This window comes from Carassius auratus, chromosome 34 (genome assembly GCF_003368295.1).
Source record: "Carassius auratus strain Wakin chromosome 34, ASM336829v1, whole genome shotgun sequence".
NCBI classification, from domain to species: domain Eukaryota; kingdom Metazoa; phylum Chordata; class Actinopteri; order Cypriniformes; family Cyprinidae; genus Carassius; species Carassius auratus.
In genome coordinates this window covers 15,846,585-15,870,156 of record NC_039276.1, presented here as the reverse complement: position 1 = coordinate 15,870,156, position 23,572 = coordinate 15,846,585, and the positions used below count along the sequence as shown (strand labels likewise).

At 36.3% G+C, this 23,572-nt stretch overlaps 1 protein-coding gene across 1 annotated transcript; it reads right to left on the bottom strand.

The window, feature by feature from the left end:
* Nucleotides 1-273: 273 nt before the first annotated feature.
* On the bottom strand, nt 274-18,876 carry LOC113053316 (glycophorin-C). Its single transcript, XM_026218239.1, has 4 exons — nt 18,641-18,876; nt 15,931-16,086; nt 2,469-2,498; nt 274-856 (listed from the first exon to the last, which is right to left on the bottom strand). Exons 2-4 carry the CDS (start codon nt 16,004-16,006, stop codon nt 660-662), a joined length of 303 nt encoding a protein of 100 aa, XP_026074024.1. The 5' UTR covers nt 16,007-16,086; nt 18,641-18,876; the 3' UTR covers nt 274-659.
* Nucleotides 18,877-23,572: the final 4,696 nt, after the last annotated feature.

Here is a 23,572-nt window from a genome sequence, read left to right as displayed (position 1 = left end):
TTCATGGTGTACTCGCTTATTATATACATTTTTCTACATTTTGAACACAAACAAAGTTACGGACCGCAGCTCTGATTGGTTATTTTTTACCGGGAGCGATGTATTTTCTGCAAATGGCAATAGGACCACTGGGAGGAGCCAGAGGAGCTTGATTTTTTTCACAGATTATCTGTCTCATATTCTACTGTTAGGACGTAATGACAGGTTTAATAAATATATAAAAAATATATTTTTACAAAAGTTACCTACTGCAGCTTATATTTCACATTCTTGTTTTTTTTTACAGTGTTCTTTAAATTTTACATTTAAATGTCCTGAAATGTCACCTATCATTCGCATTCAAATCTTGTCTAATAAGATCAAAGACTTTCCTTCCCTTCGTCTGAATATCCTCTCATTCTCTTGAGCTGATGTTTGTTCAGACTCAGCCTTACAAGGAGTGCAGCATATATTTTTTTCATGTATGCTCACTGTTATCTCTTTTTCAGGAACAAATAAATATAAATGATCTCAGATATTAAAATATAGAGGAATTTCAGAATACTCTTCTTGTTAGTTTCTGCTTGCGGGGAGCTCAGTCAGTTACTTCACTGCTCCAGCAAACAGGATTGAGGCATCATGTGAGCCTATGACGTGAATAAAGGGCCAGCTATTGTGTTTCATATAAAATACTCTTTCTTGCTCTCATCCATGGCGTCCTGCAGGGCAGGGTCTCCACGCAGAGCAGCGTCTGCTGTCTCTGCGAACTCTGTGCCCTTGGCTTCATTGGTATGATATGTGCCCTTGTGCTTGTACATGTATCGCAGAATGACGGCCAGGAGGAGGATCAGGACCAGAACTACCACTGCAATGACAACTAGAACACACAGACACAGAGAAAGACAGGACATATTAGGAGATAGCCCATGGGATGCAGCTATTAGGTGAGACTGAACCACTACACTGTTTGGAGTTCAGTGGAGCATTACTGGCAGTATGGGTTTTTGTCAGTGGTCGATACAGATAAGGATTTTAAAAGGATTTTTGGGGGGTTGTTTGTTTGTTTATTTTTGTATTAGTCAACAACAGGACACAAAAGTTGTTGAGTGAGCTTGTACTAAATCTGGAACATATTTCTGATTCAAAAGCTAATACCAATATCTGAAGGTGGTTGATGGTCATGACAATTAAGATATAATACAAATTCATTATTGTATTTTTTCAGCAAATAAGATGCACACCCTTTACGTAAATTTAATTAATTAGTCAATTAAAACCAGAATTTTTTTTAAAATCAACTTAATGTTAAAATAACGAATTAATATATAAAAGCTATATATAATAAATAAAAGCTATATAGACATGTTTAAAAAAGCAAACAAACAAACGAACAACAAAATTACTAAAACTTTAACTAAAATAAAAATTTAAGAAGAAAAAAATTGGAAGTAATTCAAAACTAAGTCAAAATATTGATAAAAACTCTGATAATGGGATAAAAAAAGGCATTTGCCAATTATGTTTAAATAGTCAAATGTTGGCTGATTAATTAGTCTATGCCTTGGTCTATAACTAGTTTTTGTAATTTTTTTGTCGACTCCACTTATCTTTAGCTATATTCAAGTGGGAATTTAATGATTTGATTTAAATCATGTCCAACATCTATATTAAAGCGAGAGGACAGGGAGATGCAATAACAAGAACCCTGCTGAGGTTTACTGATTCCAATTACTTCAGTGCATGAGAACAAACCCACACACTGATTATTCATGTGTAAATGAGCTAAAGTGAGACCACTGTGGTACTTTTTTTCTTTTTTTGCTCAGCCAGAGATCTTTTGAGGCCAGGAAACATCTTGTGCAATAATTACCTCTCATTTGTACAGAAATCTTCCAAGCCTCTCTGACCATCATCAAAGTGCTAACTACACACTCTGGAGGCAAAAAGCATTTATCACCACTGACAGCCATGCACTTTGAATAAGTAACATATGTCATTATCATATAGAAGATATTCCACCAGTGCCCAGTTTTGTTCTGGAGAGTTTTAAATGGATTTGATATTTAGAAATTAAAATTCGTATATCCCTCTGCTTGATGCCTTTATAATCACTGTTTAGAATAGCTGTTAGTGAACGTTTTTGGACTGTCCGTGTTCCTGTTTTGCAATTTATTACAGAATTTTTGTTTGACTCCAGAGTAAATAGTCACATGACATTTACAGGTCAGGTGACTGGCTCAAAAACAGCTGTGCTAGACCTAAACGTAAGCTTAAGCTTAAGTAGATCACCGAAACCATTGACAGTAATGGTCTCTAAGAACTATCTAGGCTTTACAATGCTCTCAGGAAATGCAGCCCTGACAAAAGTCATTTTTAAAGGGTCAAATTAGGTAGAAATATTGACTTAGGGCAAAATATGCACAGTTTTACATTGTAGGTGAAATGAAGGCATGTTAGATATGTGAAAGTCTGTGAGCTGTTACACTTACCTGCAACTATGGCTTCAAAATATGGTCCCTCTAAAGACAAGAAGAAAATATTTTGATGAAGCAATATTGGTTATACTATATGACAAACTGAGTTTTTTTTTTTATTTTTATAAGAATGATCATATCACATATCATTTTGTCCATTTTGTAATACAGTGCCAGTTCTAGTATTGTTGCTATTCGCCTCTGTTCATTTTAAGAAAGAATGTATTTATATTTTATCAAAGTTAAGATGTTATCAAAGTTATCTCTGTTCGTTTTCTTTAAAATGAGTTCTAAAACGTTTTGAAGATAAATGTTTTTTTTAGCAGTGCCGCCATGCAACTCTACAACACGATCCTTCCCGTCTCACTGATCCTTCACAAAACACGTACTGTTGACTTTCTTTCTATGTTAGAACAACACACGTGAATCTTTCATGATGCTTTGTTTTTATAGACATCTGTCTCCTCTGTCATATTGAGACTCATTCTCTCCATCACCATGGGGACAAAAAGCTCGTTAAAGAAAGTGATTGAAGATAATCATGAATTATTGCAAAGGCAACATCTGCTGCCTTGCCTTGACTTTCACTGAATGACAGGTCAAACAGATCAAACATGTTGCTTTCAAAAAGGAGGTGGATCTAGTGAGACCCCAAAACTATTTTTAAACATAAAGGATAATGCAGGTTTACCAAGCAGATGCCCCAAAACATGAACAATTAAGCTTCATCATCAGTGTCTAATAACCTGTAACATTGTGATTAAAAGCTCATTGTGATACGGTGTTAACAGCGTGATTATATTTGGAGTAATCTAGGAGACACGGAACACTCACATTTGGATAATGTGAAAGGCATGAAAGTGTGTTTGCAGGTATAACATCCTCTCATGTGAACTTTAATGTCGCCTTATGAGTTCAATAATTAGTTCTCTAGAAAATGTATAGTTATATAAAAAAAGGAAAGATAACAAAAAAGACAGAGGCTCTCAGCCAGTGAATTATTCTAAATCAATCAAGTGCTTTCAGCTCCACCAAGGTTTGGTGGGTTGAGGAGAAGTCGTGGCCTAATGGTTAGAGAGTCGGACTCCCAAACGAAAGGTTGTGAGTTTGAGTCCCGGGCTGACAGGAATTGTGGGTGGGGGTAGTGCATGTACAGTTCTCTCTCCACCTTCAATACACGACTTAGGTGCCCAAGGCATCGAACCCCCAACTGCTCCCCAGGCGCCGCAGCATAAATGGCTGCCCACTGCTCTGGGTGTGTGTTCACAGTGTGTGTGTGTGTGTGTGTTCACTGCTCAGTGTGTGTGCACTTCAGATGGGTTAAATGCAGAGCACAAACTCTGAGTATGGGTCACCATACTTGGCTGAATGTCACGTCACGTCACGTTTTCTCTCCACAGCATGTTTCCTCATAACTTCATTAAAACTAAGACGACTCTGGATTAAATATATCTCTTTAATAGAGTAGGGTCATACACTTATTTTTATTTTTCAATGATCTATTTCACTCAGATGTACTTCGCAGCACTAAAAAAAGATCTGTCGCTCACTACTTCCATTACATCACAACACTGACAATTAAAATCAATAAGTTTTTTTTTTAAATAGGCCTATGTTTAAAACCATATACACTAACATGAGTTGTATGAGCAACCAAATACAAGCTGATTTTATCATCACGTGACCAGCTAAATTCTATTCATTTTCTTAGTATTCCCCCTGTTATTGGAAATGTTCCTATAGTCATACATGCAAATGCAAGATTTCTATATTAACATTGCTAATTGAAAACTTTTGCTTCTGTAATGCACATCACTAGACCAAGGACAAGAAACATGAACAAAAAAATGACCTAGTGCACCTTTAAGAATGCAGACATGTGCTTTAGCTGTTAGGACAGTTGAGAAAGGGGCTAAACACTGTTGTTTTCATATCTCACAGGTCACATCTCCGTGAATAGAGAGGCAAATCTATTTAGGACTAAAATCTGGAGTGTGGAATTTCTGAACCACTGGCTTCCCCAAACTGAATTGGAAAAATAATGGTCTTGCCACAACTCACCATTCATAGTTTTCAGTCACGTGACTGGTTCAAAGAACTGGCGGGCATAAAAATGAATTGATTCGCTACAGGGGGCTTTTATTCACCCCACCGGAGCCATGTAAGGGACGTTTTATTACCTATTTGAACACTTTATTTCACGTCTTCTGAACTGTTGACAACAAACAACCGCTTACTCCCAAATGGCTTGGAAGAGCAAGGAATAATATTTAATGTAAAATCAGATTATTCTGAAAGGAGAAAGTCACATACACCTAGGATGCTTCGAGGGTGAGTAGAACTTGGACAAATTTTAATTCTCGGGTGAAGTAACCCTTTAAGCCTGATACAAAAGATCTTTCTAGTCACACTTAGTGAAGAGCCAAAGCTCCCCAGGACGGATTAAATCTCTGCTATATCTGCCATGCAAACACGAGGGAGTCTGTCTCGTCTGGAGGCGTCCCCTCGTTAGCCTCGTTAGTGAAATCTGCCAGCCGCTGTGACACGGAGGAGGACATCTGTGCTGCGTAGCCAGATCTGAAGAACAGCTTCTTTTTTTTCAGCCTGCCATAAAAGCCGATGGGTTGGGCCTGAAAGATGATGAGGGCCAAAGGCATTCCACCCTCTCTGTCTCTTCTGCCACACAGACCCAGGGCAGAGCAGATCCAGCAGCAAGACATTTGCTTTCATCACCTTCCCAGAAATGGAGCTAATCTTGCCCATAGCCAGCTTTTGAAGCGCTCTGGTAATTGTCTCCCGATAGGATGGGCAGCAAAACCAAGAGCCAGAATGAATTCCACTCCCTTCAGTTCTTGGGTGGGAAACGCATAAAGCTGATAACTTTCCAGCTTGAATTAATGCAAATTTCTCATTGTTGCTCTGCCCAGTGCCCAAACTGTAAATCTGTCCAAATTTCCACAAATTGGACAACTACCAATGCAATGGCATTTAGCTCTGATCTGAACATTTTATTCCTGGGGACAACCAATGATCTGGCTCTCATCCGTTAGCCTCACACATATTGGACAACTAGGTTAAAAGTAGTCCTTAATAGTCTACTTCTAGACATGTAATGTACTAGAAATTGTTTTATTCCCAAATAACTTTATCAGACTTTGAAGAAGACACTAAAACTACCGCTTCCTCTTGTAATCCAGAATCTATAAGTTTGCACACTGATTCTGCCGCTCCTTTTAATTTCACTAAATGTGCCAAAAAGGCCCATCGCCTCCCCAAACAGGCTCTATAGTACATTGTCAAAACTGCAGGAAGAAAGATCCTTGTCTCATCTCTGAAGTGATAGAGTCAGGGCAGGCTTTCATGTTTCACGTAGAGAATGAACAGCTCTGATGTCTGTCAGGAAAGCACTCGACTGTGGCCAACCGCCTGCGCCAAGCTAACAGCCACTAAACGCATCGCTACGCTTGCTTTTAGACATCCCTGTCCTCTCACTCTCTGACAGAGATATTAAAAGATTTAACAGAGATTTATATTTTCAGTGAAAATCAATCCATGAATGCCTCTCTTATACTGCAGTTGCCAGTGAATATGATAGTAAAATATATTTTAAAATTGAACAAATTGCACACTTCAGCTTTAAACCAATTGGTTGTAAAATGTAAGCCCAAATCCCACTATGTGAAGAAGCATTAAAAGCTAAGCAGCTTCCCCTTAAATTACCCATTGCCAGTGAGGACATTGACAATAGATGATGACCTGAGGGAGCTGCAGAGAAGCCTTAGCCTATAATGAACCTCTAACAAACCATACAAATGCTCAGTCCTAGTTAATCAACATATTTTAATTAGATAGATTGTTCTGTGGTGCAGCAGTCACAGTGAGGAAGAATAAGGCCACCACATAGGTGAAAGTCTATGACGTATCCTGCAAAAATTCCTAATGGATTTCACACTGTTTTACACTTTTTCTGCTCCTCAGAGGAGGTAAGAATGAGAATTCATTCCCACAGTCCTTTATGCAAGGTTGTTAAGTGGAGTCCAGTGGGAATGCTGCGGGGTTCTTGTAAAAGTTTAGTTAAAAGTTTAAAAAATAAAAATAAATAAATAAATACAATGTATAACTGTGTACTTGATAAATAAGAAATATAATTGTGTTTACATCTGGGAACAATCATATTTGGCTGTCTATGAGTCATGATCCCATGATCTCCTCATCTCACAACACTGTGGAATTAAAAAGTTTGGAGGTTTAAAGAACAACTGACCTGCTTTCTTCACAGTAATATGTTTTATGTATTAAGTTTTCAATGACTTTTAGCCCCTTATAAGACTTGAGATTGTAAAAAAATCATCACATTATTTACTGTGTCTGCAATGCACAGATTCACATAAAAAAGTCCTCAAAACAGCCTTGAGTGAAAGCATGCAAGCCCATCAATAAATCTCTCATATACTTGTCATGAGCTTTTCTCAGATTCCTCTATGCCACCAAGGCTATTCAGACCTTTAAATCCAACTCTTAAACAGGTTTTATGATAGTAATTTCTATCAGACTTGAGAGGACAGTCACTGTATTTCTACACTGTATTGTTGGTAATGTGATTGCCCTGCAAAATCATATCAGAAAACTGATTATGAGGAAGCTAGTGTCAAGGTCAAACGATGTTCATCAGCCTTTCCGAGTTATGAAGAATCATTCTATGGAACCAGAAATCACGAAATTGCAATGTTTTACACCTTTTAGGTATGTCATATTAGCCAAATCTTGTGAGCAAAAAGTCTTTGTCTATTGTCAATGATGTGTAAAGCACAGTTCACACAGAAGACACTTTAAACATAATACATATGCTTGAGAAACCAAAGACGCAAAATTGCATTATTTTGAAATAAATGTATCGTATTTTTTTTTTTTTTTTTACATGAAAACAAGAAAAATATATATTTTTCTTACCATTTATTTCATGGGTCACACTATATTTTAAGGTCCAATTTTCACTATTAACCAACTACTACAACTTCCCCTTTCCTGCTTGTTAATAGTAAGTAAGGTACAGTTGTTAAGTTTAGGTATCGGGAAGGATTAAGGATCTAAAATATGGGTCATGCATAATAAGGCATTAATATTTGCTTTATCAGTACAAATAAACAGCCAATATGCTAGTAATTTAATACTGAGAACTGGTGATTAAACTAAAGTGTTATTCTATGTAAATCTTTACATTTATTTGATAAATTAGCAAACAAGCCAATGATAATTAGGAGAAAGGCTACTTAAACTGACAGTACTTCAGTTATGCAGTAATATTACAATGATGTCAATGTAGTACACTAAATAATTTAATTTTGGGTTAGAAGTAAATGAGTTATTAATTGAGTCAGTAGGCCAGAGCTGAAGTAGCAAAAGAAGGTTAATCACAGCAAGCTATTATATCGATTTGCTTCATGCAACACACATACAGCTCACTGAGCACAGTTTAGGCAGCCATTAGGACAGTACAGGTGCAAGCATATATCACACAAGAGCTCAATGATGATTATAACCCTAAATTCATAACTTTACTGGGCTGAGATGGAGAAGACAGAATGAGAAAACCACATCTCTGTCCATTCCTAACAGAAAAATGAGCTGAGAACAGAAGACAGGGAAGGAAAACTAATGGAATGAGATTTCAGTATGACTTGGAGGAAGAGAGGGGGTGGGAAGCATGCTGAAAACTTGTGTTTTTACATTGAGGAGGGGAGAGAGGGAAAGATTTCTGTTATTGAGCTGGGCAGTCTCATAAGGGTGCTGTAGAAAATTTGATCCTGCCCAACCTCAACACAGCTCTGCTGAAATTCTCAACTCTCTTGAGGATTATATAACAACAAACGGTATAACAGAAATATATTATATTGGTATAGTTTTTAAACCCTATAACCCCACCCTTTAACCATACAGTATCGCATAATGCCCTTTTCACAACAAGAACAATAACTACAGTGGATATAGAAAAGAACCCCCCCCCCCCACTTAAAATAATCAAATTTTGTTGCTTTCAGCCTGGAATCAAGACAGACTGTTTTTGTTTCATCCAGCTGCAACATCGAAGTGAAAGATAAAAAACCAACATGTTGAAAAAATGAAATAAAAAACAGAATCACTTCTCCACAAATGTGGCTTGTATGGGAGGGTTGCGAGAAAAAACCCACTCCTCAAGAAAGGCCTCATTCAGTCATGACCGAGCTTTTCCTAAAACACACCTTGAAGATTCTTTGGCAGATAAGGCTAAAATTGAATAATTTGGCCTCGACATCAAACGATATGTCTGGCGGAAATCCAATTTAGCTCACCATCCAAATAACCCCATTCCTCCAGTCTAGTAAAGCATAGGGGTGGTCATATCCTGTTATGGGGTGTTTCTCTGCAGCAGGGACAGGAGAACTTGTCATGATAGAAGGAAAAATCGATGTGGCAAAATGTTGAGGAAAAATTGCTGCCCTCTGCCAGATATTTGTCAAAGGGATGATGTTTTATCTTCCAACATGAAAAGAATGACCCAAAGCACTGAGCACACAGTGTTTGAAGGAGAAAAAGGTGAATGCCCTTGCATGGCCTTATAGTCCACAAACGCTCACCATCAAATTTAACTGAACTTGAGCGGTTCTGCAAAGACTAGTGGGCAAATACTGCGAAGTCTAGATGTGCAAAGTTTGTAGAGACAGAAAGGTGGTTCAACAAAATACTGACATTGTGATCCTTTTTCCAAGTCACTGATTCAGTTTTTTTTTTTTTTTCAGAAATGTTGGTTTTATACCTTTCAATCGGATTTTAAAAGTTGCACTGAGTAAATACGGTACAGATGGCTAAAACAAAAAGTGTGTCCATCTTCATTTCAGGCCGCAAAGCAACAACATGATTATTTTAATGATGTGATTTCTATACTCACTGTATAAAGATAAATATAACAATAACTTTATTAACATCCATCAATTGGTCTGTTTGTTATAAGTGTGTGCGGCAGTTTTGTCATCTGCTTAATATGATCAAGCTCTTTAAAGTTGGATGGAATCCGATCAGCTGGAATTTTTTTTTTCTTTTTTTTTTGATTCCAACTATATTTTCGTCTGTACTTTTATCATTATACTGTGGTTGTGAGACTTAACTATTTTCATAGAAATATAACGATTATTACTACTTTAGAGATACAGTAATTATTATTGTAGCCTTTTGTGTGAATGAGAATTGGTATATAAAAAAAACAAAACAAACAAACAAGAAAGGCTTCTGAAGTCATTCTGCAAAATGTCCTTCTGCAACATTCATGGCATTCTGCAAAAAACATAATATGCTTTCCAAGGAGTAAAGAAACTCATAGGGGTTTTGAAATGACCAAAACAAGGAAAACACAGCAGAAGAGTTACATATGAATGACATTTGTATATGACACAAGAGTTATAGTGGTGCATTTCCTTATATGGAAATGCAAACTGCAATAAAATGTTGTTGTTTTTTATGTTTTTAAAAGAAGCCTCTTCAGCTCACCAATGCAGCTTTTATTTATAAAAAATACAGTAGAATACAGAAATATTGTGAAATTTGATTACAATTTAAAATAACAGATTTTTTATTTAAGTATTTTTTTTTTTTAATGTAATTTATTCCTGTGATGGCAAAGCTGAATTTTCAGCCGTCATTCTTCAAGTCTTCAGTGTTCCTTCAGAAAACATTCTAATATGCCGATTTTGCTTACATCTTATTATTATCACTGTTGAAATGTATTGGTGGAAATCAAATAAAAAGGTCATAATGAGTGAAATAATATTTTATAACACTTTTTTTATATAAAATGATTATGTTGCATATACTGTAGTGACAGCGACAGTTAAGCGTTGACATACTATTCCATCAAAACCCAAAACAGTTTGGTTTTAGTGTTTGTTTGTACAGTGTGCACTAGATTCATGAAAGAGTGCTGGTTTGAAAGTGGATCCACCCCAACAGCTGTGCAACTAAAAACACGGGGAAACTCACTCTTCTACACCATTACACAGCCACACATCTCCCTTTACTTCGGTAACACCCTCACTTCCTTTCCAAAAAACTCTGTCTGTAAATGACCAGAAACAGTCATTTATATTGTACACCGACATCTAGAAATGTCAGTACAGTTTTTCATTCTGCTAGCATGTCTGTAATTTTACTCTGGTCATAACAGGTCGTTTGGCTTTGTCAGTGTCTCAAAACTCTTGACTCTTAACCCTTACATAAGCTGGTGTGAATCACCCTGAGAAACTACACGGACACCAAAGCGCGAATCCAAAATATTCTTTTGAGCAGCGACACAATGAATCCGAATGGCCTCTGCTGCCTGGATGGCTTCATTCATCATTTGGATATGCCTCACAATGGCATGTGCCATAATCAAAGCAGCATAATTATTATTATGATATTCATTTCTTTAGATGACACTTGCCATTGAGAAGGTCAGTCTATCATCTTTGGGGCTCGGACATCTAATCTTTGCGAGTGGCGAAAGTTTGAGAAATAGATTGAGAATCGCAGAAAAATATGTAAGAGAAGGAAATTGCAAATGACCCTGAGGTCACTTGGCCACATATACAGTTATTCAGTGGCCCAGAAATCAGATTGTGTTGCTGAGGGGGAGGAAAAATCAAATTGAGAAAAAGGACTGGAGGCAACAGAGTGCACATCTATGAAGATAAGAGGAATGTGGAAATATCCACAGGGACCATAACCTGAGAGTACAGAAAGGGTTTTAAAGTTTTCAGACTTTTCATTGCAAGTTTATAAGTACAGACATGACATTACCGTCTTCATCCGTCTGTCCTGGAGGTAAAGGATTAGCCGTTTCACACCACAAGCATCAGCAGAGAGCATAAGTGAAGCAGCAGCATAGCTGCAACAGCATAACTTTACTGCCTCTGCTTCTCATAAAGAATCGCGAGGTAAAAAAAAAAAAAGGTTTAGGCTTATGGTTTGAGTGAAGTTGCCTTTTCTGGCTGCTCATAACACCTACTGTATATCCTCCCAAAAGATTTCTTTCAGTTGCAACATATCGTATATTTTTTGGGGGTCAAACTTAATACATGTTAATGGATGACCATGTATGTAATTGCGTCTATCCCCAATACAATCTGTAAACAGAAACCATAAGTCTATTATCAGCTCACTGGCTTCATTTTGCCAATGCTCTGAGGCTCATCATGACCACAGTTCAAGCTCAGTTGTTTGTGGGGAAAGTCATGAGATTCTGAATATGGCACACACACACATACACACAGATTCAGTCCTGTGGGAGTCTCAGTTAAAGAGCTCTTCACTATTCCCCTCTCTCTGCTTTTCTGCAACTGATTTCCTCAAACAATTTGGTGTTTCTCTCCATCTCTCTCTTTCCTTCATGGCCTGAGGTCACATCTGCCTGGGATTTGAGGCTCAAGTGGTAACCGTTCCTATCTCACCCAACCATATGTCACGCATCTCGCCTCGAAAGAATACCTCTCCCTCTCTTCTCTCCACCACACTCTCAGACTCCCTCATTCAAGCTGAGAGTCAGTGATTCTCTGAGAGAAAAAGCCTTTTCAATGATTTTACTAATGGGCATGTGGTCTCATGAGCCAGTCAAGTGACTGCAGGCACACTGAGGTTGATTATAGACAGCTGGTTGAGAGCAGTGCCTGTTTCCATCAGTAGTAATATAAAGGGCCTGCTGCTGATTTTCCAACATTCCTGTGGACAGACATACACATATCACATACAGGGAACTGATAAAAAAAATGCAGCAAAGATACAAACTCTTTTTAAGCTAGATTTCATTCGTAATACTGCTCAGTGTCTAATGATTTCATTCTCATTCAAAAGACTCATAGTAACTGAAGAAAGCAGCTAAATGAACTCATTGCATTGCATCAGTGTCTACATAAAGAAATACTGAAATACTTTTTTTGTCATGTTTTTAAATTTTTCATGTCATCGTTTGTCAAATGAGTCCAAATGAATTTGTTCAAAGTGTAAATGGTATAAGCAGATTGTAGATGGCGTTTATCAATTTTTTTTATTTAGAATACAACAACCTTGTAGCCAATAAGTCTTATTTTGTTTTGGTTTTCGAGATTTCATATTTCAGTATTTTTTTTTATCAGGATCAGTTTTTTTTATGCTGAGTATAGAAATAGATAATTTATGTAATAGTGATGTAAAAGATGAACAAATTAAATGTGTGCAATTTTGTACACAGTTACAAAATTCCAAAGGCCATAAAAACTATGAAACCAATAACTGAAATCATCATGATTAAAATTTAAATAATTATTAAATATGACTGAATTAATGATTTTCTTCTTATTATTAAACATTGGTACCTGACATAATGTGAGCTAAAACCTGCTGGTCCGTTCCAGCTACAAACACAGGTGCGCAGACTGCCCATCATTTAAAAGTTCCCAGTTAAAAACAATGTCATGGTGTAAGTGCCAATGCAAGGTGAAAGCACATGCAGCTGTTGTACTGTGGCGGGATACAGACCAACAAGCGTTTTGTTTGCTATGTTTTCCACCACATACTGGGGGACTTGGATGAGAGAGCTTTCAGAACAGAAGATAAATCAACATTTTGGCTCACTGTTTTTTTGCTCTGAGGAACTCATACTTACTCAGTGTTTGTCCTGTAGCTGGAAAAAAATCTATAACCCCTCTGGTTACAACTTTGTTTCATCCTTCGCCGAGAACAAAGCAAAGTATTGTCCTATTTCCTTTATTTGTTCTATCTCTTCTCTTGCTTTGGTTCTCCCTCCAATGTTTGAGCCATCTTACCTCTTTGAGATCTATTTAATCTCTACTTCAAAATGTAAAATTGTAAAAACTTAATCTGTCACATCAGTAAGTCATCAGTTAGCATCAAGATTGTATTACCCTCATCCGTCTTTACACTCAGCTTGTGCCCAACTTTTGAATGTTTATTTAAACTCAACACTATGCCAACACACAACAGGTGATGACCTGCTGGCTCCTTTGAAAACTGATCCTAAGACTGTGATCTAAAATACAACCTTCAAACTGGTTACCGATCTGTGCCATGACTTCATCTCAGTGCACACAGAATCTTTTTTTGTTTGAAAACAGAAAAGTATATCAAAAGATGTTGGGGATATTGGCAAACAGCACTGTCATCACTTTGAGCTCAAACATTTTTCCTGAGGCTTTCATGAATCAAATTCCAATAGTCACTTGTTTGTTTGCTTTTCAGTCTTTTCTGTTTTTTCAACTTAATTTTCAACTCAGTTTTCAAAATGTTAACAGACAGCATAGAATCAAATCAAATGAAAGAAAGATGCAGAGTGAATTTCAAGTGCTATATACAATATCTGTGAGGTTCATTTTTTAAAACTTTCTTCCGTATGAATTGTCATTTAAAATATCACAACATACTGGGTATTTCCAGAAACATAAGAATGAATATTCAACCTTAGAAATGCCACCTATAGAAATGTATAAAGATTAATGGGGAATAATGAATGCCAGGAAATGCCAGCCTCAAATCTTGTTGCCTTGATCTGGAAGTTGAACCTTTAAAATTAGGTCCCTAATTTAATTTAGCTATGTATTAAGTGAAAAGTGAGTCGTGACATTTGCCAAGTATGGTAGCCCATACTCTAAATTTGTGCTCTGTATTTAACCCATCCATGTACACACACAGAGCAGTGAGTAGTGAACACACACACACACACACACACACACACACACTGTGAACACACACATGGAGCAGCCATTTTTGCTCCAGCGCCCGGGGAGCAGTCGAGTGATTGTTGCTTCCCCACCTACTCTCTAACCATTAGGCCACAGCTGCCCCATTAATATTATTATAAGACCTAATTATGTTAAATATGATTAAATATGTTAAACTGTAAGTATAAGGTTTACCATTATGTAACTTTTAATGGACTACAGCATTTTCTGATAAACTTTATTCTGTTTTTAGGGCTGTTGTTTTTTATTTTTATTTTATTTTTTTAACAGGGGATGAACAGGCATAATTAGCTCCAACTAACCTCCATGATTTAATTATGTTTTGGAGCAAAACTTTTCCTGTCTTTTAACTTTAACATCCTGTGTGTCTGGACAATGCAATTCAAATTCCAGCTTATTTATTAGAAGGAAGGCTACATTTAAATGTTGGACCTTGTTCAGAACATTATTCATATGGATTATGATATATAATGTCATTTTCAATAGCTTTTTGCATGTTTTATATCATCCCTGTTTTAGCATCATGTATGTCTAGACAGTAACAGACCTCTTTTCTATGTACAGAAGCCTCAGTTTCACCTCATTCACAAAACTTGCCAGATCATAGTAGTCTACTACAACCCCCAAACCCAAAACTGGCCTCTAAGATCAGAAATTTTACCTTGTAGAGTCAACTCAGCACTAATTTTTTTTGGGGTGTGTTTGCATAATTATTTCTCGTGCTAATACAAAGAAAACATCATGTGTAAACAAAGGACTCTATCAGCTGGTACAATTCATTCATGGTGAATTATTTGCAAAGTGTACTTACACTGATTTCTGTTGATTATCAAGAGCCTTGCTGTATTTTGACTATTATGTGCTTGTTATGCTTTGGGCTTTGTTTTCACAGCTGGTTGTTCACGATCTAGTAAACATATTCCATATCTTACATTCAGAGTTGTACCACGCTGCCATCACCCACTGTCAAACAAAACTCTGGTATGCCAGCACTTAGAAACCTAGTACAACACAACAGTTTTGGGAACAACCAAAGGTCCACAAAACTGTTTGATATTTTAGTTGTTTCACTATACTTTCTTGTATTCCACACATACCAATGATATTTACATACTGTACATGACGGACAGGAGCACATAACAGAGGTATTATTAATATACTGTTCAAATGTTTGGGGTCAGTAACATTTGGTCAGTTTACTGCATTGTTGAATGAAAATTTATATTTATAAAAAAAATCATACTTTTAATTTCTTTTTTTCTATTTCTTTTTAAAGTGTTCATAGATACATTCATTCAGTAATGCATTAAACTGACCAAAAGTGACAGTAAAAACAGAAATATTTCAAATTCTTTAAAACATTCTATTCAGAATCCAAAAAAAGTATCATGTTTTCCACAAAAATAATAATCTATATATGTATATATATATATATATATTGTACATATATTGTACTATATATATATATATAGTGAATAATGTGCACTACACTCATATATCATACCTTGCCAAAAATATCACACAGACATAAAACACACATCCGATGCCACACATGCCATTGGCAACACACACAAACCACACATGCTCATTTCTGTTCCATGATGTGTGAAATTCAGAGCAGTCTGCTCTTCTAAATGTCACCAATCCACATCTAAACACACCCATTTGATAACTTTGTTGTCACAGCTTGCGCCGACACTCATTCAGTATAGTGCACAAAACTACAAAATACTTACTAATAGATATGGGTGATGTTTCAGATTTACTTTCAGTAGAGTCTACGCTAGGTGCTTGTGCTGTGGAGTTGGCCATTACAGGCACGTGAAGAAATATTTGGCTGTGAGATTGAGGGGGACAGCTGTGGGAGAGTGTTCTCAGGGACGATGAGATGTCTGTAGAAAAAGAGAGAGTTGCAATTGCTTCACTCCAGTGGGCTCTCAGGAAACAGGGTGAGGAAATAACAGGAGTGTCTTTAATGGTCCAAAATAAGGCACATGATCCAAATCCAATGTGAATACTGAAAAATATTTGCACTGGGTTTTCTAATGTTAACCATTATTTACAAAAGCTGCACTGCTTCTTTAGATTATCATCAAGACATTAATTAGCATGTTTATTTAGCAAGTTTTACTTTGGCTGATACTGACAATTGTAGGTGATTTCAGATTAAATATCTCTATAATGTAAGCACAACCTGATTCCCAAGCACAGTGTTTTAGACCATATAAAGAAACTGTGACAAGATGCCACATCTCTAGCCAGCAATGTCAATCTGAGGTTTGTGTGGCTTTCAAGCTATTTTATGAATCTATGTTATGAAGTTCCTACCAAATTTCTTGAAAAAGCTGTTTTGTGACACAACAGGGGGTTCATAACTTCCTACTGGCATTTGACTAGATCAGAGGAGCATATTAAAATAATTTGAAAGGGCAAATAAGAGGCGAATTTTAAAGTTGCTATTATTATTTTTCATGTACATCACTGTAAATAAGTAAAGTTAATCTATGCTTTTTTGCAGATGCCAGTCAGTGGTGGATACTGGCTCACCACCCCCACAACATACGTTCATGTAATCATTTAAACAGCTCTGTTAATATAGCAACTGAAATATTCAGAATGCAGTTGAACTGAATTGGGAGCTTATCAAATTAGGAAGTCATTGTCTTCACCCAGATGGTCAGCTCTAAATGATATGTTGAGGTGCTCTACTCAGCTGTAGATCTGCTGTAGATGTTGACTACACAATATAGTGCTGTGTGACACATTCAGTTCAACTCCATTGGCCTTATTTAGCCTTTGTTGACTTTTCTGGCAGTTACTAAACAAAGGAAGAGGCCTTTAAAGACCCTGGGCCTTATCACTCACTGTGAAACAAAGGAAACATTCACACTATTTCCTTCAATCATCAGCACACAGAGTCCACACCCTGCACTTCCTTCCTGAACAGTATATAAAATTATCATACACTGACATTACCATGTTTTTACAGTTTGTAATATTTGCAGGACACAAAGGCTGAAAACTTTGTGCAGTTTGGATGCTGTCATTTTTAAGAGATGGGTTTGACAAAGCCACTAATTTATAAACTTGTTTGACTGTGTCAATGTTTATGCCTGCAGCTGCAGGAGGAGCTCTCATAAATGTTATATGATGATGGAAAACAAGTTCTCCCTCTCACTCTCTAATTCAAGATCACTTTTATTTACTCATCACTCGGTACAAATAAATACATTTTTAGATCGTTTCTATTTTCAAATTTTTAGCTGTGCTCAAATATAAGCTTTGTGTATCAGCATGACTGGCTTTTACTCTAATATTTACGCTTGAAGCTTTTACACAAGCCTCAGGCAACAGGGCATACTAGTCCCTGCACAAGTAGCAAAGCAATTTCAATCTAACTGTTTAAAGGTCATTTCAGTATCACACTTCTTAGTCTCTACTAAAATATGTATTGACAAATCCAAGCACAAATTTAAAAGAAAACAGTTTTTTTATGATCTAAAAACCCTGAAATTAATTTAGCAGATAATTATCAATAGTGTCTACATATGAAATGGGACTGGATAGCATGGAAAAAGCAGTTATAGGTCCCCAACATATATGTGAAGGAGTCAAGACCCGTTTGGCACCTTGTGAAATATATAAAAATGTTTTGATTTTGTGTAATAATACTGATTGATTTATACAAAAATAAAAGGGTTAAAAAGATAATGACAATTATATCACATTTAATGTGATCTAAACCTGTATGACTTATTTTTCTTCTGAGGAACATATAATAAAAAAATATATAAATTTAATACTGATACTTTTTTTTCTTCATCCATACAACCAAAGTCAATGTTTTTTTCCCCAAATGTATTCTAGTGTTTTTATAAAAGAATGTTTGGAATTTGGATTTGGAATTACGGGAGGTTTAGTAAATGATGACATAATTTTAATTTTTGTGCGAATTACCCTATAAGATAATTACTGTATAATTCAAAGAGTTGTAAAGAGTCTACAATAAATAAACTAGGGAAAAATCTATATTAATATTGTGAAATATACTTCTCAGTGTAGTATGTGTGCAGCTTAAATTAGCAAGGCAGATGTCGCTTAAAACAGTTATTTACATTACAGTTATTTGCTGACCTGGCATGTTTCATCTCTGTCACTCAATACCTTTAAACTACACACAGCCCTCTGAAGGACCACACACTCTTTTAGATACAAATGAAAACCACTGTTTTAGATATAAAGAAAACATTTATACTGATGGGAGAAAAGTTGGGCAGATTTAAATAGTAGAAAACCTCTTTGGCAATTAAAGAATAGTACTTGTCACTATAAAAAAAATAAAACTATTTTAACATTAATGTACCATCCTTTAATTTACATTTAAATCTAAAAAGTAGCATGATTTATGACAGCAAGCTTTAAATACAGAAGTAAATTCTAACTCACCAACTTTTCTTCAACAGTTCTGCAACAAGTTCTCCCACAGCCTGCAAGCTGTTCTGCTGTTCTTTTTCTAGGAACAGAAATACTTCCTCTGCTCAGACTGAGTTGTTGTTTCACTTTCGAACGGGATGGAAATATTATCATGAATTATATCAGAGGTCTGTGTTTAGATCCGTTAAATGTATAGCATGTGAACTTTCAGCCCACCCCACCCCTAACATTCTGTTTTACTGATAGTTTGTGGTGATCGACCAATGGCTGGGCAGACTCCTCCTCCTGAATAAAGCACAAGCACACAGACTCCTCCTCTGGAATAACACACAGCTGTTGTCAGACTGAGCTCAGGGAAGGGGGAAGACAGCTTGGCCAAAGAAAGACACAGAGAGCAACAGTTATGCAAGGGAAATGGTGCAATTGTGAAATATGCAGTTGTGAAATAACTAATTTAGGACTAAAACGAAATAGGACCATCCAAAAAAAAAAAAAAAAAAAAAAAAATCCATAAGCCATTGATTTGGCAAAACATAAAAAAGTTGCAAAAAGCAACTTGCCATGAGATTGTGTTGACCAATTTCTAAAATCCTTCTGCATGCCCAAATATTGTAATATTAAGCACCGATGCTGCTCTTCTAATTAAATCAATACATTTGTCTACATGGAGCAACTGCAGTTTTGGTTGTCCAGCTATTGTATCAGCTCTAGAAGCCAGAAAAACAAAAGCCGTGGATAAAGGAATAGACTTCATGAACGCACACATGCTCATGTTCACGCCGGCCAACTGCAATCTCACGCCTAGGAAAATAAGCTACAATTCATCAGACAGTGACTGTAGCACTAGCCATCTGTCCCTGAATCTGCATGCAGGTTTCCTTGTATGTGTGAATTCAGGTGTGTTGTCCTGCACAGCCATTTAAAATTGTTCCATTTAAAATATTTAAAAAGCTGTTTGGTTCAGCAAATAATTTGTAGTAGAATATATATGTGCAAACGTGCAAATCTAATCTGTCCGAATATTTGGCAACTTTTGAACAGAATTGTGTTACATCTACCGGCAACTGAATCATGATACCCAGCCAAACTTGATTTTGGTGTGCATCACGTTTCTCCTGTAAATGTGTCTATTGATCACTGCCACCTATTTCACATTAACTTTTCATTTAGTCCTTTCATCTTGATTCGTTTCGGATTTTAATTTTAGAAGGGTCTTTATTTTTAATTATGGTATATACATCAAACTCTTACTTTAATGTACTTTGAATGAACCAATTAAATTTAAACGTGATTATTTCAGCTAGTTAAACACGGTGTGACAATACATAATAAGGACTTTAATTATTCATCAAACTGCAACAACTAGGACATGCCAAGTAGTTAGTTTAATTTAATGCTATTAAATTAAATATATAATATCCTACTGACCATCCAGTGAGGGTGTGGGATAAGCTCAAGATGCTGGGATAGGCTCAAGAACCTGGCAACACTGCAGAGGATAATGTGCATATCAGCATATTCAAAAAGCTGGTCAGCAGAAGGAAGTGAAGTGAAGAATGAACTGCTCCAAAATTTCTTGGTAAACGGGTGCAGTGACTTTGGTTTTCAAAAAACACAATGGACCAACAGCAGCAGATGACATTGCACCCCAAATCATCACAGATTGTGGAAACTTATCACTGGACTTCAAGCAGCATGTCACCATATTCTTATTTGTTGAGAGAGTGATTTGAGGGTTTTTTTGTTAAATGTGAGCCAAAATCATCACAATTAAAAGAACCATAGACTTTAACTACTTCAGTCTGTGTGCACTGAATTTATTTAATACACAAGTTTCACAATTTGAGTTGAATTACTGAAACAAATGAACTTTTCCACGACATTCTAATTTATTGAGATGCACCTGTAATATATTAATAATGTAGTGTGATATTAGAATAAAAATTCCAATGCATCCACTCCATTAGGTGTACTCAAGAGTCTTAGTGTCATTTTGATTGACTTTAGTTAGTGATATGAATTCAACTTGGTTGGTTATGTCAGAAGATACTGGGATTTGAATTGCTGTCAATGTCTTACCTAAAAAAAATGCTGGATAGCACATATGCTGTGCAAACTGTTTTTCATTTCTGCTTTGTATGGACCAGATGCTGTCCTATTCTCTCCCTGAATTCCATCAATGACCTGAGAATATTATTTCTGCATGCTGTGCTATCTTGAGGGGTGCCTGTTTCTGTTAAAGACTGCTTAATGATATTGTCCATTAGCACAGAAAATCTAACACAGAATAAATTGCCCTTACTATGAAAACTTCCCGACTCAAGCTATATGAAAGTACAGCTCACAACAAACAAACATTGTTATTGTGGTAGTTGTTGTTGGGAAATTTCAAGGTTTAACTGAAAACCGGGCCCCTTTTGAAGATATATCACATACACAAAAATAAATGCAATGCCATCATGTACTTACTGTCATTTGTTCCAAACTCTATATTATTTTCTTGCATTAACCATATGCGCCGTTCATACGGGACACGTGAATCAAAAGCATTAGGAGCTGTCTGCTCTGCTCTCTATAGTTCATGAATGTCACACAACCTGGATAATTTAGGCAATATTAAAATCCTGGCCAGGACATATCCCATATGAACGACGCATGTGGCCACACTAATTAACCACCAAAGGAGACATTTAACCAACCTAGGCTCATTTGAAAAAGGTGTCTGTGTCAACATTTCCGAAAAATGATTGCTTCCCAAGACATTCAAAATTGAAATGTCACAAAAGGTGCCACTAAAAAGCATATTGAAATGAACATATGAATGTGAATCTGGCACTCTAAACCTAAAAAAAAGAAAGCAAACGTGAGAAAAAATAATTACATTTGCTGATGCAACCATGCCATTTTAGCTCGCTCTTACAAAACTTTGAGCTCTTTTAACCTGACTCATGTTTCAAGGGGGCTCATAACAGAGCACTCTCTGCATCACAAGTGCAATGCTGTATACCAGGTGAGCTACAGAGCAAGTTTACTAAAAAAGCCACATATGTAGCTGGTGCTGTGATGCAAGCTGGTTATATTCATTTACATTGTGTACTATATATAAATGTGTTTTGAGGTCAAAACATAGTATTTGTGCTAAGAGGACCAGGTACATCCATAGCTAACATTTACCTTCATCATAAGGAAAAATAAAAATAAAATAATGAATGAATAAAATCAAACATATGGTAAAACATAACAGAGAGTAAAATAGATGTTTTTTACTTAAAATATTACCTTAACCTGTATGGCATTTGAGTGTCAGTTTAAATTTTTAAACAGATAACAAATGCTTTAATAGATTCATTCAGTTTGTTGTGCTAATTACAAGATAAATCAGTCAAATCTCCTGATACATGACAAACGAAATGAATACATATTCAAAACTTCTCTCAGCAAGCGCTGTTGGTTGTTTGGATAACCAATCCAGTCTTGTGGGTAGCTTTGCCTTTTAAATAAAACACTAGATTACAAACATTTCTTTCAATGATATGTCCCCACAAATCTCCCCACTAATCTTTGGGTGTCTCTTGGCTCTTGCTATGCTTTTGCAACAGTCATTCTCTTCCAGTAGTGAGATGGTTGTTTGCAGTAATTACAGAGAACAAGATCCCTCATCCTCTAAGGCAAGATCATTTAGACAGACCTCTGATTGGCAGCCAGTGAGAACATTACAGCCTCCTGACACAGAGACAGAGAGAAATTGTGCAAGAAATTACATTAGCACTTCTATTTGCAACAATGTGTTGATTGTTTTAAATGGAAAACATAATAGCAGTGTTTACTTGTACTGTAGGTAATGACCTGAACTTAAAGTTTGTTTATTTTAGGAACAAATGATCTGATGTCTTCAGTAGAATTTGTAACATCTGAAAATATTAGAGAGTGTTGTTTCTTCCGCCTATCCTCTTCTGACTCAACGCTCACGCGGGTTGCCAGATTTAGGTCATGCTTCAGCAATTTGACACTGCTTTTTAGATGGGTGTCGAAATACTACAGGGTAATAAATTGTTTTTTTGAGAAACCAGTATGTTTCCCAAATATTATGCATATTATGATATTTGTATGCTTTAGTACAGTAAAAAAAATAAATAAAAAATACATACGGTCCCTTTAACTTAAGCCCCTTAAACCATGCATGGGACTAGGTGTATAACAGCACAATTCCTGGAAAGTCTGCTCACACATATTCAACACCTCCAGGCCGGTATTTTGGACATCCAAGACCAACTCCTATCAATCTGAATGTGGAAATCTGGAAATCAAAAACTGCTTTCCAAACTCACATTTAAAAAGTATCTTTCAAATCAGCAACAAAAGGGGTAAAGGGATTTTCTCAGCAATTATCGATATACAATATGTGATGTATTTTGATTAAGAAATTGAATTAGTAAATCAGCATATACATTTAAAATAATAATAATAATAATAGCATTTCAACAAATGTAGCATTTTGAATGCAATTTATACTTTTTAAATTTGCATTACTCCCCTCCCCCAATAACAAACAACCTTGAGAGGAAAATCTATTTTAATTGGCTGTGTAGACAAACAAAGACAGTGAAATTCCTTCTGTTTAAACTGCATTAGAGGGAGTGCTTGAGGGTACTATGATCAAAAGCTGTTCATTAAAAATTGCAACCAAAATATCATATACAGTACACACTAATGAAGTTTTAACTTAAGGCTCCAGAACTGGATTTCACCTACACTCAGCTTTTCTGTTTCCCAGCATTGATAGAATCTCGACGATCAATATACATCACTAAAAACCACCAACAGTACCAATGTAACACTTTACTGTGATGATGCTCCCAATAGGGGGCGCACTGGTATCTCATCAAAGAATCATGAGGTGCTTGCAACTGTTTTACCAGCCTAACTTCTATTTTTACTAACTCT

What these genes read in the sequence shown, in the direction of transcription:
- LOC113053316 (XM_026218239.1), bottom strand. Translation starts at nt 16,006, where the DNA reads ATGGCCAACTCCACAGCACAAGCACCTAGCGTAGACTCTACTGAAAGT. An exon ending in AACATCACCCATATCTATTA is followed by an intron (nt 2,499 to 15,930) that starts GTAAGTATTTTG and finishes TCTTGTCTTTAG; the next exon opens with AGGGACCATATTTTGAAGCC. An exon ending in TTTTGAAGCCATAGTTGCAG is followed by an intron (nt 857 to 2,468) that starts GTAAGTGTAACA and finishes TGTGTGTTCTAG; the next exon opens with TTGTCATTGCAGTGGTAGTT.